Here is a 17434-nt window from a genome sequence, read left to right on the forward strand (position 1 = left end):
AAAAGCCCGTGAACAGTTTTCTGAAAGGCTTTGTGTCTGCTTCTCATCTCTTATTACTTTGTGTGATTCTGCCACAGAGAGCTTTTCTAGGGAAACGTGAGGGTTTCTCTGCTTTCCTCACTCGCCTGTGACAGTAATTCTGTGACAAACTGGTTGTCACTTCCTAGGTGAGATGGAGTGGATGAAGGGTCTTGCCAAAGAAGGGTGTGCTTCGCGGCTCTGCTCAATTCCGGAAGCCCACTAGCTTTTAGGCCTTGCCTCTAGTCTATCTGATTTGTTTTTTAATTGGTTCAGTTTTCGTATTGATTATAGCAAACATTTTCAGGCATCTTTCACACAGAGACAGCATCATATAGTATATAGTATAGTGTATAGAAGAGTATATAGGATCTTCATGTGGTGGTGTCCTGGCTTGATCTCAGAAGGGGAAGTACCTGGCAAATAATTTAAACCCCAAGAATATAGAAAAGTCAGAGAAATGCAGGAAAAGTTGCATTTGATAGGAAATGGGTTATCGACAGCACATACAAGACTCGCACAGGTTCAAACCAGACAAAATCCCAGCGCTTAGGAGGGGAAGTAGCCACACAGTCCTCCCCTAATAAAGAAGTGATCTGCAATTGACACGTTTTCTAACATGGAGTGTTTACTTGGTAAATCAAACACATTTCAGGACAGGATGTAGTTGATCTATAAATACCAGATTCCATGGTGTGTGTGTGTGTTTTGATACTTTTTTGTCTTACTGAATTCCTTTTTTCCTAGTTTGTTTATTTTGATGATTATTATTACTACTACTATTATTTTAGAGAGCGTAAGAAGAACTTGAAGTTGTGTGGGTAGAGAGGTGGGGAGGATCTGGAAGGAGTTAGGGAAGGGGGACATATAATCCAAATATATTTATGGAGAAAAGAGTGTTTTAAATAAAATTTTAAAACAAAGTGAGTGATTAAGACAATCCAGAACTGTACCATTGTCGATTTGTCATGCTAGCAGGGAGAAGACATTCTAAGAGCAGGCCTAGTATGTCATGTCTACACTTTGTGCCTTCATGTTTACCTATTTCCCTGGCTTTTATTACTGCCTTCTGGCCCCAAGTGCCTCCTATTTATTGTATTTTCTCCCCCTTTCCCCCCCTGTATCAGTAGCTCAAGTTCGCTTTGAGTACCAAAAGTCTGCTTGAGAATAATCTCATCCCATCACTTTGAGATTTTTGTTGGTCATTTAGAGATAATGTTAAGATCGTCGTGTAAAATAATACATTTGTGGTTTCTGTTTCAGAGAATCATGTCCAGCACCTTCAGTCAGCCTGTGCAAGCTCTCACCAGTTTCAGCAAATGTCTAAGGATTTCCAGGCTTGGCTTGACACAAAGAAGGAAGAACAAAGAAACGCTCCCCCGATATCAGCCAGATTTGATGTCTTGGAGTCATTACTTAACGCTCAGAAAGACTTCAGCAAAACTTTCACCGAGCAGTCTAACATTTACGAAAAAACCATTGCAGAAGGTGAAAACCTGTTATTAAAAACGCAGGGGGCGGAGAAGGCAGCTTTACAGTTACAGCTTAACACGATGAAAACCAACTGGGACCGGTTTCGAAAACAGGTGAGCGAAAGGGAAGACAAACTGAAAGATTCACTGGAGAAAGCCCTCAGGTACAGAGAGCAGATGGAAATTCTGCAGCCTTGGATAGACAGATGTCAGCGGAGCCTGGACCATGTCAGGTTCTGCTTGGATCCCACTGAGAGGGAGAATTCCATTGCTGAGTTAAAGTCCCTGCAGAAGGAAATGGACCACCACTTTGGTATGGTGGAATTGCTGAGCAACGCAGCCAACAGCCTACTCAGTGTCTGTGAGGTGGATAAAGAGGTAGTTGCAGAGGAAAATGAGGCGTTGATCCAGAAGGTGGCCAGGGTCACTGAAGAACTTCGAAGGAAGAAAGTCTCCCTGGAAAACATGGCCCAGAAGTTTAAAGACTTGCAGGAAGTCTCCAAAGAAGCCAGAAGGCAGCTCCTGGGAGCAAAAGAGCAGCTGGATGTCTTTCACTCCCTAGGACCCCAGGCATACAGTAGCAAGCACCTGACCATGCTACAGGCTCAACAGAAGTCACTCCAGAACCTGAAGCATCAGGTGGACTTGGCAAAAAGGCTCACCCAGGACCTCGTGATAGAAGCGGCAGACCCAAAGGGAACCTCTGATGTTTTGTTGCAAGCAGAAACATTAGCTGAAGAGCATAAAACACTAAGCCAACAAATTGATGAAAAGTATTCTTTCCTAGAAACCAAGCTGCAGGGTATCGGACACTTCCAGAACACCATCCGGGAGATGTTTTCTCAGTTTACGGAGTTTGATGATGAGCTGGATAGCATGGCTCCCGTGGGGAGGGATGTAGAAACCCTGCAAAAGCAAAAGGCATCTATACAGAACTTTCTGAAGAAACTGGAAGCCCTCATAGCAAGCAATGACAATGCAAATAAAACCTGCAAGATGATGCTAGCCACTGAAGAAACCTCTCCTGACCTTGTTGGAATCAAAAGAGACTTAGAAGCCTTGAACAAACAGTGCAACAAGTTGCTAGACCGAGCAAAAGCCAGAGAAGAGCAGGTGGCAGGTGCCACTGAGAGGCTTGAAGAGTTCTACCGCAAACTGGAAGAGTTCTCCACTCTCCTCCAGAAGGCTGAAGAACACGAGGAGTCACAAGGCCCAGTGGGGACAGAAACAGAGGCCATTAACCAGCAGCTTGATGTATTTAAGGTAGGGAATTCTATATTTTTTCCTGAGTGTTTTTATTATTAAAAGAAGTTTCTAAGTAGTATGGAAAGGCAATTTCCCTGGCCATTGTTGTTGTTGGGAGGATTTTGTTAACCTCCTAGAATGACTGGCATATAGCACAGATGCCTGAATACACATTACATATGGTTGTAAGATTCAGATATTGCAGGGAAATCCAAAGGCCTAGATGATATCACTAGGTCAGAGAGAGCTTGCGGAAGTTCCAGGCAAGCTTTGACCTAACCTCAGTGGAGTCATTTCTACTGCCATTTATTGCTGACGTCTGTAGTGACCAGAGCTATGTTTTGAACTAAGCTTCAGATGTTTGTCTCCCAGCATTTTCTTTAGTGATAAATTATAGTTTATACTTAATAGTCGTTTCCCATTCTTTCTCTTTTCAAATGAGTCTTCTCATCCCTCTTAATTGAATTTCTTCTCTGAACTTTTTTTCTTGTAGAAGTTTATATGTTTTTTAAAGGCAGTGTGATATTTCATGTTGCAGCCCTAGTTTTATACAGATCTTCAGCTCGTGGCCGATGCGATTAGAAGTAAGTTGGTTTTGATTGGACAGAGTCAATTCTGGCACTTGGTAGCCTTATTGATACTCAGTGGAACACTACATTAAAACACAGGCTGTTTCAGTGTCTTTGGACTTGGGCCCAGTTATGACAGTGAAAGCAGAAGCTTTTCATTGCACGGTACAAAGATAGGTTCATCCCTGGAAAGAGAGATGTCAGACATCCTCAACAGACTATCAAGCATTTGCTGTGTGTGCCACAAACCTTCTGAAGTTGTTGTGGGTCCTGTTCTGTTTATGAGATAGATGTGTTTCACTTTCTGTCAAAGACTAATAGAGGGATTTTGCACCGTTAACTCATACAAGATAAGGGAAGACCAAACAGAACTGAGATATGTAAAACCATAGGCTGGGCTCTCAATGTAGAGCATGTGAGAAACCTCGTGTTCAATATTCAGGTTCAGTTCTCCCCTGGAGAGGATAGGAATTAAGTGGGCTTCCAAACTTGTTTGTTGTTGTTACATTTGATCTACTGTTTTCTTTACTGGTCTTTAAGTAATGGGGCTTACAAGAGTGAACTCTGAAAGCTAACTTGGACCATCTACAACCACTGCTTGCTGTTTATTGTTGGGGGAAGTTTTTATCTTGCCAGCAGCCTCCCGATAAACACACGAAGGCTTATATTAATTACAAATGCTCAGCCAATAGCTCAGACTTGTTACTAGCTAACTCTTACATATAAATTAACCCACATGTAACACTTTGGTACATAGTCCCTTTTCTCAGTACAGCATGTCCATCTTGCTTCTCTCTGCGTCTGCTGGTGACTCTGCCCTTTTTCCTCCCAGCATTCTCCTTGTTTGACTCTCCCACCTAGCCTTACTCAGTTCACCTATTGGCCAGTCAGCTTCTTTATTAAGCCAACCACAGTGACATATATTCACACAGTGTAAAGGAGTAGCCCATGCCTTTGGGAGCACAGTCCATTCAGGGTTTAGAAAATCTGTGATTCTAGGGACTGAAGAGACACAAAGATGTCATTTGTTTGTGTGTACCCCCCACCCAAAGTAATAATGACAGCAAGTAGGAGGCATGTACCTTGGGTTCAGTCTGTGTCAAATACTTTGTAGTATCAGCCATTGCAAAGCAGATGCCACTTAACCCTAATTATTATACAAGCCAATGGATGGTAGTGATCTGCACGGGATCACACAGGTGATGATATCACACAGCCTGGGTATTTTGATGTAAATCACACAGTGTCTTATGTCAAGTGTATTCTTTGGTGTTTCATACCTGATGTTTCCTTTGGGAGGTTTTCATATCAGCCTTGTTATAGCCTAAGTTACGGACCTAAGTAACAAGCCACTGTTGCCATTTATTTTGGTGCAAAACATCAGGAACACCCACTCAAGGCCAGTGTTTTGTAAAGCTGGCTGCCAGGAGCACGGTGTGTGTGAACCTGCAGAAGCTGGGGTGGCTTACATGCTGTGAGGGCTGGGGTAATGAGCATCCCAGGGAGCCTGCTGCTGGGGAGGCGGAACCAGACACCTCAGTGTCAGTCTCTTTCTCTATTAAAGGATCATGCTTACAATGCAGATCTTAATTTAGTTTCCGTTGGGTCTTAGTCTTTTGTGAAATGATTTTTCAATGTATTTTTTTGAAACTTTTAAAACATTTAAATGAGATAATTTGAAATTGCGTGAGATGCCAGCCATTATAATTTCTAAGAATGAAACAGAAAAGCACTGGAGGGCTATGCCTGTTTGCATTATGAGCTTTCAGATATAATCCAGTTTGACATTAATCTACCAAGTAGCTTTCCTTCACCCTAATGTCATGGATAAAATCCTGTGATGGTTTTTCTCAGTACACTGTGAACTGTTGAGAGCAGGACTGAAACTTAGTGGTCATTAGTCACCACATGGCTTGCCAGTGGGGAGATGAACATTCTCCCATGTGACTGTGTAGACATAAGTACACATCTCCCTGCCCCCTTCTCCCAAACAGAACTGAAGAAATTGATTTTCATTTTGACTCTATTTCCTTAAAAAGACAAAATTTATTTATAGTTAAAAATGTCAATTCAACTGCAATGACTAAAAACTTGTTATTCTAAATCAAACATTCTGATTTGCTATTAGTCAAAAGAAGAGGCCAAACAATTTGACAAAAGGCTGATGCCTCTTTAGTTAATGCTAATTTTTAAACTATATATTTGATTCTTGGCCCTTATGTCTTCCTGGTCACTGGACTCAAATCTGAAGAGTGAGGTCCTTTTTCCACTATTTGGAATTCAACGTATCCTTTTCCCTCTGTGCTTTTCCTCTTTTTGGAATTCAGTCCTATTGCACAGTGTCTTAACTCTGTGGACTGAACACCAGAGTCAGTGTCTCTGTGTCCACCAGAAAGAGGAAAAAAGGCTTTTTCCGTGCTCCTCAATTCTATTGCAGAGCCCTAACTCAGTATTATTTACAAGTGAGAGATACGTTAAGTAATACAGATGCTCACTTTTTTTTTTGTAATTTACTTGTTTATTTGAGACAGGGTCTCACTAGATCAACCTGGCTGGACAGGAATTCACTACACAGACCAGTCTGTCCTCCAACTCACAGAGAACCACCTGCCTCTGCCCCCAAGTGCCCAGCATTCACATTTTTGTTTATCAAACAGCTATGGAACTGGTTACAGTATACAGTGATCCCTTTGATGTTATTAGCAGTCAATCAGATCCTTTTATTATGATAAACATTGAACTGCTGATTTCACTGAAGATCAAAGAAACTAAACAATAGTAATATATAGTGTCCCATCTTAGCTAAACATGGGCCCTTACTTCCCTCTATGCCCCAGCAAAATGATACAAAGCACACAGACACACAAAAAACACTTAGACCTGGCTTCCTGTTGGTTCTGGCTACTCTTGTTGTCTCCTTTGTAATTCACTTTTTCCACACAAGTGTCTCTGGTACAAGTGGATATTAACTGGCAAGTCTATTTTCAAAATGGAAATAGCATTTCATAGAACAGAATTTTTAAGTCAAGTTGAAATCAGAGACACAGACCAGAACACGCAATTATGCAATAACAACTGGTCCAGGTGTAGGCATTATCTAGCCCAGGGAGTATTTGAATATTGAATAAATAAAATGCAAAATACCATGGTGCTAGAGACACCAGGAAGCTTGCTTGCACACCGAATTCTTAAAATACTGGTTAAATGATCCCCAAACAACTACTGTGATGTCACCATATTTTTTTAAAGATTTTATTTATTATATACACAGTGTTCTGTCTGCTTGTATGCCTGAAGGTCAGAAGAGGGCACAGGTCTCATTACGGATGGTTGTGAGCCACCATGTGGTTGCTGGGAATTGAACTCAGGACCTCTGGAAGAGCAGTCAGTGCTCTTAATCTCTGAGCCATCTCTCCAGCCCCAATGTCACCATATTTTTAAAGGTAAAATTAAAATAACATAATCCATTTGTGTTGAGTGCAAGGGGAGTTAGGTAACTGGTTTGGGAGAGATTTTTGATGTGGGACGTGTCTTAGTAGACCGGTTTCCAGCCAGCAGGCTGTGTGCCTTCCTTCCATATTTACAAAGGTGAAAATATTTTCGCAATGGAAATTACCTTGAAGAATGGGCTTATAGGAAGGTCACATTCTTTAGCCACATCAAAGTAGCCTTTAGTTTAGGATAAAAGACTACTACATGAGGTGGGCAAGACATAAGCCCCTAGTCACTGTGTAAGGATCACACCCCACACCTAAGCTAATGAAGTGTTGGTACTCCCTGTTCTGATCCACCTTAAGTGGGCCTAACACATGGCTGCCCTCTTCCTCCATGACATAAGAAGCATACTCTACAAATCTGGAAGGACTGTCAAAAGGAGCTTGAGGACTGGCAAGATGGCTGTCCTGGTAAAGGCCTTTGCCACCAAGGCCTGATGTCCTGAGTACTCCCACAAGGTGACCTCTGACCTCTACATGCAAGCTGTATCTCTCTGTCTCTGTCTCTCTCTCTCTCTGTCTGTCTCTCACACACACACCTCTGTAATCCTGTAATCGTCTTAATGGCAAGATTACATTGTTTCTTTTATCCCCGTTTTGATACGGAAAGTTTTTTCAGGTTTTGCTTGGCTCTTGCTCTTGAAGGAAGGTGAATGGGGCCGTTAATGTGTGTGCTGGCTTTGCTCTCTTGGTGGCCTTTAAAAACATGAGCTGTCAGACATTTTCCTGTATTTGTTTCAGTTAATAAGCTTTGTATGTAGATCACCGCCTTCTATGCAGAACCCTCACAGCGGGGCAGATGCGTGCCGTGCCGCCGGTGCTGTGGTTAAAGTGGGAAGAACGGCGAGTGTCTGTTAGAGGCTGAGTGCAGTTTGTGTCCAGTCAGACAGTAAACACTTAGTGCTCTGGAACATGCTCCTCTTGTGCTTCCTATTAACCGGGAATTGCTTCCACCCAAATAAACGGCTGCTGCGTGCTTGGAGGACTGTGCGCAGGCACCACTGCCATTTGTGCGGTGGGTTGTCGTCTAGAAGCTACAGGGCATTCGGTTTTCTTCAGCTAATGGTTTGTCTACTTTAGAAAGAAACAATAAAATTCATTGCTCTCCATGCCTGTCCCATAGCTGCCGCACAAAATCCCTATTTCTCATTTGGTTTCCCATCCAGATTTCAGGAGCTGTTGGGCCAAGTGAGAATTTTGTCAGTTTTCATAGATAATATAGTGTTTGTTTGCATACTTGCCACTTAATGGTGTAATGAACATAATGTCTCGAACCTCTCAGGTCTAACATTTCCATGTTTTAAGTTTATAAAATTAGCCTTTAATGACTTCCATAAAGTGATTTGCGGCACTTGGTAATAAGATTACTTGCAAGAACTCTCCTTTAAAAGGATTTCACTTGAGAAGTATGAAGTGACAGCCAGGGTGCTGTTTCACTTACAGTTCAGTTAGCATTGATGTTCGACATGTCTGAGTAGTCATTAGGGAGCTTTAGCTAGATCTTCTCTAGACGCAGAGTGGGTTTGTTGCATCTTGAGAACAGCACTGTGGTTTTATGTGTGAGCTCCGTGCTGACTGTTTAGGAAAGCCAGTGTTATTTTTCTCTCATGAAGATGTGAGTGGTCTGACAGTTCATGATCAGGTATGTAACACAGCATAACATATCCTGACTTCATCAGCAGTGGGGACTGTCAAGCCAGCCTTTGACCTTTACGTTAATTAGATACAGCTTTCCATGTGATCTCTAGTACCACATACATGTGAGTTATTGCTAGACATCCCAGTATACTACAGATAATACAGTCATTAACTTGAACCAGAACACAATAAGCCGAAATCACTAAGATGATAAGAATTCACACTTACACATAATCAGCTAATGCACATTTTCCCAAGGTGCTTCCTGCTTCCAAACTGTGCTGTGCCCATTTTATTGTCTTTATTTCCCATTACTCTGTAAGATGGGGAACGACAGTGATGATGTGACGTCATCCCTCCTCCCCCGTGCTTGCTTTGAATGCTTGAATTTAGTGATGAATTATCCATGAAGCTTTTACAATGCACTGCCTATCTCAAATGTAAGTTTATGTTTCTCTCAGCCTTCCCAAAGGCTGAGATAGTATTGTGTTAATGACTCTGTCTAAGGTGGTCTGAGTTAAGTAAGGACCTTACAGTGTTTGGAGAAAGGCACCGCCCCAGGGTTGATAGGCAGTATCACTACTTCTTTGGGTAGGTAGCATTCTATGCTTCTAAGGTGGTGGTAGTTTGGGAACAAGACCCTCGGTGTTTCTACTGGCTCCCAGCCGTGGAGTCAGTGCAGTGCTCCAGCATGGTAGCTGTGGGTGCATTTCTCTGTTCTCTGTGCTTGACATCGAAGAACCATGTGCTGGTTGAAACGTTTCAGTTCTGGACCATGAAAATGGCCATCAGTGTTGGGGTGCTGATGGGTATCTTCTACCTAATTTTTGTATATAATGTCTGCATAAAAATACACCTTTCAACTTAATGATGACCACGTATGAGCTGCATCGAGTAATCCAGTGTGAGTTCTAGTTGTGAAGATATTTTTAACTCAACTTACAGGTTTATAAAAATAATTTGGGGATACCTAAGGTACAGAAGTTTCCCTACAACATCTTTGTGAAATTACCAGAGAAATTACCACAACTGCTTTCTTCATTTGGGGGTCAGCACCATTTTGTTCATGAATGATTGATTATGAGATTTAAAAAAATTCTTTATAGCTAGGTATTTTTCTGGCAGTGTGGGTTATTTCATACAAGAATGGATAGAGTTTTATTAAATAATTCTTGTTGTTTCTTCCAGAAAGGCTAAGGTTTGGCTTGCTGAACAGCATTTTTATAAGAGCATTTGTTGAACAGATAAAAATCTGTAGATGTGACTTTATTAAATAGCCAGCTTACTGTTTGCCTGGGCCCTTGCGTTAATCTCAAGAGGTCTGTGTGGATATTAGTGACTACAAATATTCCTGTCAGCAGTGGTGGGGTGCGGTGACCGCAGGGGTCCCTTACTGTGGAGAACAGTGAGTTTTGAACTTGGCCTCTAAAGAGGAATGATAAAACGCTGGACTTCAAAGTGGTACTGTTGGCCCTGCTTGGCTTCAGCTGAGGACAGGGACCTGGCCACCCCCGCCCACTCTGCTCCCAAGCCCTCCCCCCTCCCCCACCCCCCACTTTCATTTAGCAGTTCAGTGAGCCAGCGGTGGGAATGACTGTCCCCGAGCCGCTGGTGTCAGGTTCTGCCTCTGCCCTTGCAGATCCCTCTGGGATTTGAATCCGGGAGGGGTTTCGGGATATCTGAACCCGGCTGCCCTCTCCCAGCTGCAGAGCCCGGCCTGCTCCGTGCTGATGTCACCAAGCTGTTGCATTACAGCCTCTGGGCCTGGAGATTCCTCCCCCCTGAAACCGCTCTGGGCTGGGGAAGAAGCCGAGTGGGCAGGATGACTGCGAAGTTAAGTCACGGGAGGGCGTAGTGCGGAGCGGGCGGCCGGGCTGGCGGGCGTCTGGGACTCGCGCCCTGGACTGGATCAGATCGATGCCGCCGGCCGGGGCTGGGTGTGCTGTTGCGAGGCCCCGCTGCCCCGTCGCAGCCCGAGCCCTGGCGGGAGCGGCCTCAGCCTGCCCTGCCAGCGGTGAGCCGCTGGGGCTTCAGCTGGATGCGAACTGCCCATGCCTCCGAGGAAGCCCGGAGCTCGGGCTGTGGCCGCCTCAGGTGGAAGAAGCCTTCTTCGGGAATATCAGATAAGAATCTTGGGGAAATTTTTTTAAAGAGAACCTTGGACATGCATTTTGAAGGTTTAATAGTTGCTGGATTTTACTACTCTGGCCTTTTTTTTCTTTTGGGTAATTCTGGATAACCTCAAAGAAGCTTAATGTGGGAAGAAAAACTGCCTTTTGGGTCGAGTTTATTTATACACGGCTCCCCCTCCCATTTAAAAGAAAATTTGAACTTTTTTACAACATCAAGCTTAACTTATTTTCCTCTGAGGATCTGTTCTGTGCCTTCTGACCTGAACAATAAATGGCTCTTGTGTTTGTGTCTCAGAAGTTTATCTGTAAAGGACATGGAGTTTTGCAAGCCATCTTTAAGTGGATTACAGTCAACCGGAGTTCTGCTGAAGCTTAATGTTCAACCTGTTAAAATGCTTGCTTGTTTGGAAATTTTAATCTGGAAACCTCACGCAAAATTAGACTAAAACGAGAAATGGACTCAGAGTGGAATGTTCGGAGTGTTTAAGTCACCGTGAGCTGTGTGCTTGTCTTCATCGGCTTGGGAGTGAAAGGGAACTTTGATAGAGTTGCTGGACGTGGCGGGAGCTAAACTCTCTCCGTCTTGGTGCACTTTACTTCTTAGAACCAGGTGAAAAAGGGTGTAGCTTCACTTACACAGATGCACTGGTGATGACCGTAAACACCTCAGACACTACGCCTTGTTATTTATGCCTCTATGCTGGGTACGTCATAGCTCTGTTCACAAGCAGACCTTCTTGGAAGATGTTTTCCTGTATTTCTTCCTTTTGGTGTCAGAAGCTACAGTGCTTGTTTTGACTCTCTACAAAATGGGGAAGCCACTCAGCAGACCAGACTGTTTACGCCAGAACCCTCCATGTGTAGGGAAGGGTGAAGAAGAAGAGGACCTGAACATTGAAGACTGCTACGTCCCACAGCGGTCGATCTATGACACAGTTAGATTAAATGAACAGATAGACTCAGGTTCCAAAGGTAGCCTGCCTTCTAGGCATTTCACAGAGCGGACTTTGCCCTACAGTCACAGGACACTGGACGGTAGTTCCCTGTGCTCCAATGGTGCCCTTTCCTCTTCTAGTATTTTTGAGCTGAGAGGTCGGGAAGCTAGCAAACTAGATGAAAAGATGATCTTTGATGCCCTCAAGCTAAACAGTGACATCATTCGAAATACAGTTCTGTCCAAACCCAAGTCCCAAGCAGAAAAGAAAGAGCACAGGAGGTCATGGCGGATGTTTGTTCCAGCCAATTTTATGGACTATGCAAACAAAAGTGAAAGTTCTTTTGTTGAACCTCCTGATGTGTCAGATGTTGTTACCAAGGCCGGCAAGTGCAGATGGGGCACTAATTCTCAGACTTCAGAAGAGGATGACTCTGGCTTATGCAGTCCCCCAGCAGAGAAAGAAGAGAAGCAGGGCATTTCAAGTGGAGACCAGCCACAGATCAGAAGCCTGTCTTCCACTGAAGACATGCACCTATCAGAGCAATATAGGCCACTTTTTCCTGCTAATTCCGTTAGCGAACAGAAAATCCCACTGCTCTCGTGCAGAAGTGCCCATCCCGATGACAGCTTCCAGGTGATTCTGCAGGATGTCTCTTCCCTCAAGGGGAACAAATGCGTGAATGGTCGGAGGGCACGCCCCGGTGAAAATGGCTGTGTGCAGAGTCAGCTGAGGGAGGATACAAAGGGTGGCGCACTAGTTGTGCCAAGAGATGGAGAAAACAAGTGGGCTTCCAAGTCTGAAGAAAAGGAGACGGCTTTCAGACAAGGGGAGCCCCAAATCACAACACGTAGTAGGGAATGTGGGAAGGAACCTCTTGGGGGTTTGGGGCTTTCTCCCACAGACCTAGGAGAGCAGCATGTAGACTTTGGTAGCCCCGGTTTGCTAGAAAATGTGATACTGTTGACACAATATGATTCAGCAGAATGCAACACGGCATCTAAGGGTGACATAGGGGCCCCCTTTTCTGCCCAGGAGTTGGAGGTGACCCGGAAGAAATGCCCCCTCCAATTCACACCAGTAAAAAAGAAAACAGGGCCCAGAAAAAAGGGGGTCCAGGCAGGAACATTGGACACAGTCTGCAATGGCTTCCAGTTGGTCCAGGTAATTAATGGAATTGGAAAACTGCGGTGGCAGCTGACTGTGGTTCTGTTTTAGAGTGGTCAAGAGTGATTTTAATAATGATGAAATGCAGCCATTCATTTGAGGGCTTTGATTAGCACCCTGCCAGATGCCAGCAATTGATAAATCCTTTGGTGTAACAAATTAATTAGGGATTGTTGGGGAATGATCATTCCCAGATGTTCGGGGGGCCTGTGGTGATGCAGACAGTGGCTGCTGCAGTTCATTCAGAATTCCCCCCACTGTTAATTTAGGTTAATGCTAGGTTTTTGCACAAATTGTGGTTTAAAACAGTGCCATTTAAGGGCAGTTGTTTTGAGTCTATTAAGCATCAACAGGCTTAGTCATAAAGGTACAAACACATTATTACATTGTTGTGGTCTGCAAAGCATTCCACCCACCCCGCTTACAGGAGCCCTGTGTGGGAGAGGAGAGAAGCTATGGTGTTTCTGCAGGCACGTAGACCCTAACTCTCCAGAGCTGCAGATGAGCTAAGAAAGTAAAGGGTGCAGCCTTGTGATAAGTGAAGGTTGTCTGTCGAGCCTGTAATTTTTTTCTTCCCACTCAGATTCAAGCTGGCTATTTTGGTGCTTCCCCTAAGCTCTTCTGGTAAACTTTGCCTCAGAGCTAACTTCATTTTATTTTAAGACTCTCTGTGTTTGTGTGCTATGGGGGGGGGTTGGGAGGGGGGCGGGGAGGATAGGCCTTTCTAGGTATCCGTTACCACTCAGAGATAAGGGATCCAAACAGTATCAGAGGTACTGCTTGATTTGTTCCCTGTGGTCCACACCTTTCCTTGAGCCTGCAGCAAATGCTCCGCTTAATTTAAAGCGCTAGCAAAATACCTTTTCCCTATGAAAGATTTTATAGCTGATGTGTAAAATTGGTCCGTCCGTCCCCGTCCCCCATCCCCCCCATGCAAACCTGCTCTGATACAAACCCTCAATATAACCAAGATCAGGGTTGCTGACAGTTTACTAGAACATTGTATTAGTAAAGTTTTTGTCCTGAAAACTGAGGGAGGAGCTAAAAGTTTTTCCCTGAAACATTGTATAACATGTAAGAGTGCAGCCTGTTTTCTGTAAATTGTTGGACGTCCCCTTACTTAACTCCTGGAAGCGGTAACTTAGAATGTTCCACAGAAAAGAAACAGAATCACAGTGCCAAAGTCTTTCATCACTGCCCTGTTGCAGCTCTCTGTTGACATACTTAGGAAGTTACACCTTTTTGAAATGCAAGAGAATGGCTCAGTTTTCTCTGCAGTGATGGCACAGCTAATTTCTTATAGTTGGTAACTGACATAGAAATCCTTAGCCAGCATGGAAATGTCTATATATGCATTGCCTGCCAGTGGAAAAAGCAGCTTGAACTTTTTGTTACCAGGGCCCTTCAGAGGAAACAATGGCTCGTTTGTTTGCTCTTCCCAATCTATTTGTTCTTAGAGTTAACATAGAGGTACCCTGCATGCTCAGCACTGGGCCAGCATCTGGGGCGTTGTCTCCTCAGCCCCTCGGTCCTTCACAGTTACTTTTCACACTTTACCTATAGTTTTTTCCTGACCTGCACTTTTAACATAATCTGTTTTTATTATGTTTCCATATGTTCTGTTTATCCAGCCATCAATTATTTTTATGATATCCTTGAGTATAGTGACTCAAAATCCCAAACCTTATTCTCCCTTAATATCTGTGTAAAATTTTCATCACTAAGTTAAAAATAATTGATTGTTTTTTCTCATAACATTCTCCAAGCCCAACATTATAAGTATTTGTATTACCTGTGGGAGGGGAGGGAGAATGGTGTGTTACCTTCATTGTTACCTGGAAAAGGGTTGATAGCATCCACCCACGATAGCTGTATCATCTTTTCTGTGTTCATACCAATTCAGCAAATAGCTGTTGAGTACATATTACTATCTAGGTACCATAACAGGCCCAGGATATAGTACTGTTGTTGCACACAAAAACAGTAATTTCCATTTCTGTGAATTTGTATTTTAGTCTAGTGTAGTACATCCTTTATAAGTCACAAGCAAATGGGGGACCATATGTCAGATAGGGTGGACAGTAGGAGAGACAGGACTAGGAACTGTTACAGCAGTAGAGAACAAAGAGAAACCACAGCCAATGTGTGGGTCCAGGTCCAGGGAGAGGGGCCCTGTGTGCAGAGGTCCATCATTTCAGTCATGCCTGTCTCGACCATCTTTTCTGTGCCTCCGGCATAGGGGTCTTCTTCTCAGTCTATACTATCATTAGAAGATTTGGTCTTTTCATGGTGTCCCCAGGCTTTCTCGTGTTCAATCACTGACTTTCATTGAATGATTAATTCCTTCACCTTGTCCTCAGGAGCTCCTACTCTGTCTTCCACGTGTTCTATTCCGTGGGCAAGACTTTCCACTAAGATTTTTATTTTTATTTATTGGTTTTTAGGTTTTTTTTTTCCTAGCATCATTTCAATTTGAATTTTCTGCAGCAACTCTATGTCTCTGTTAGATTCCATTTCCACATTTTGGAAATAAACCCTTTCATTTTCATTCGGATCTTTGCTTTTGTACTTTTGGGGTACACTCATCTCCCCTTCGAGTTGTTTGAACATAGTTTAACCATTCATTCAAATTCTTTGACTGCGAGTCCTTCCAAGTTGTTCCCGTTGGAAGCCATTACATTTGGATTGGCAACCCTGGGAAGAGACATGGTGTCCTGGCTTTTCAGTTTGCTCTTGTTTCTGTGTGCCTGAAGTTAGTTGGTGAACTGAGTTTTTCTTTCATGTCTTATGATTAAAATTCAAGTACCCCTTTCAAATGGAGGTGCTTACAATGTTCAGGAGAGGACTACATCATAGTAGGCATGAAGTGTAATTTCCCTCTGGACAACTGATATTCAAGAGTAGAGGCTCTAACCCTGTCCTTACTCTTAGGGTCAGGTTCTGTCCTAGGACAGCGCCAGCCTCCTCTCTGGGCCCACAGCTTCTGCCACTGGCAGCTATGAAACACCCAGTGCATAAGGGTCTTACCAGGCCACCGTGGGCATTCCCCTGGGTGTGTGCCTTCCGCTGTGGGAGTTGTGGAATTCCCATGTGCCCTGTGTCCACATGCCTCTGCCTTTCCCACTGGCTGCTCTTATACTTTGGCCCCTTTGGGTAGGCTTGTGCTTGGCCTCGTGACCTACTTTGCTGTCTTGCCGAGTCCTCGCTTGTCATTTGACTCTCAAGCTCAGTTGCCAGCCAGCCATATTGAACTAATCCTTAGGAGCCGCCACGAGAACCCCTTGACTCAAAAGGGGCTTATCTTACCATTTGCTCCTTGGCGTTTCTTGATTTTTTTTTTCAGGGAGCTAAGTTGTGATGATAGGAAATCCCATTACACTTACCTTGGTTTTATAAGTGATCTTATTAAATGTATGTAGGATGTTTCATACTCACTAATAGTAAACGATGTCTCAGTAATAGCAGTTCATTCAGGGACAATTTACTAGCTTCTACTATGTAATAAGTCAGCACAGAGTCTTCGTATGTTTGGTGGTTGTCAGATAATACAATTCTCACGATATGGTTCTCCCAACCTGCAGGTGTTCCAGAAGGAAGAAATTGAGCCCTTGCAGGTGAAGCAGCAAGATGTGAACTGGCTAGGCCAAGGCCTCATTCAGAGCGCAGCTGCAAACACGTGCACTCAGGGTTTGGAGCGTGACCTGGACGATGCCAGCGCACGGTGGAAAACTCTCAATAAGAAGGTAGTCTCGAGGTTCTTTCAGCTCCTTCGTAAGGGCTCACTGTCCACACTGATGACTAGTAGGCGTATCTGTACCAGTTAGTACCCACGCTTGCCCAAGCATGCTGGTTCTTTTCATGTTGCTGTACACTAAACGGCCCATTGCAGTAGACAGGGAATACGAATGAGTGAAGTCCATGGGTTGAGACAGGACTTCCCGTGCCATTCTCTTAACTTTGACAGAAACTTGGCTCCAGACCCAGCAGGTATGACTGTAGCAGCCATGGTGGATGGCCCCGTGTTAAAAGAGCATGCAAGCCTCTCATGGCCGTGGAGCCCCTCATGCTGTGGTAGCTCCTTTACCTCTCATGCCATGGCAGCTCCTTTGCTCCTGTGACTCCAGACTTGGAGGGATGCAGCCCCCTGTTGTGTGAACTTCTCTTGGGGAGACGCACATGAACAGTCATTCACCCACATGGGCACTAACAACAGACCCCAGCGGGATTTCCCTCAAGTCTACCATTTTGAGGCCAATGGGTTTACTGAATTTTTACAGGGTACACGTGATGGGCTACTTACTAGAGCAATAGCTAAGTCACCACAAAGCCCCACCCCATTGTGGGTGGCACTAACCTTTCCCTTCTATACCCAAGGTCACTGGCAGCTGGGGGATGGAATAATAGTAGGAATCCCAAAGTAGGATCTCCAGACCTCCCCAGGGAGTGTCAGTAACTCCATTACCATTGTCATAGACCTGGCTGCCACCGTGTTTTGCTCTGCTTGCCATGGCTGCACTGGCAAAGTCCAAGAATGGCCTCTTGTTATGAACAGAAGGGACGGCACCATAGGACGCACAGGCACACACACATGACAAGAAAAGGCTGAGACATGGTAGTCAAGTGCCTGCCTGAGTCTGGAACCTCAGCACCCGCCTAAAAGCAGGTGACACTGCCCTGTAACCCCAGCACTGGCAGATGGAGACAGGTGGAATCCTGACTGACCCCGCCTAAATGGCAAGCTGTTGGTTCGGTGAGGCACAGTCT

The 17434-nt window shown here is 44.3% G+C and overlaps 1 protein-coding gene across 18 annotated transcripts in view; it reads left to right on the forward strand.

The window, feature by feature from the left end:
• The window catches only part of Dst (dystonin), a 400220-nt gene that overhangs the window by 319114 nt on the left and 63672 nt on the right, over positions 1-17434 (forward strand). For all 18 annotated transcript variants that reach the window (XM_040729445.1, XM_040729449.1, XM_040729447.1 and 15 more), the window contains 2 exons: positions 1282-2753; positions 16252-16413. In XM_040729445.1, the coding sequence (XP_040585379.1) occupies positions 1282-2753; positions 16252-16413 (1634 nt within the window). The remainder of the gene's footprint in view (positions 1-1281; positions 2754-16251; positions 16414-17434) is intronic.

The sequence above is a fragment of the Mesocricetus auratus genome, unplaced genomic scaffold (genome assembly GCF_017639785.1).
Source record: "Mesocricetus auratus isolate SY011 unplaced genomic scaffold, BCM_Maur_2.0 Super-Scaffold_100021, whole genome shotgun sequence".
In the NCBI taxonomy this organism is placed as follows: Eukaryota; Metazoa; Chordata; class Mammalia; order Rodentia; family Cricetidae; genus Mesocricetus; species Mesocricetus auratus.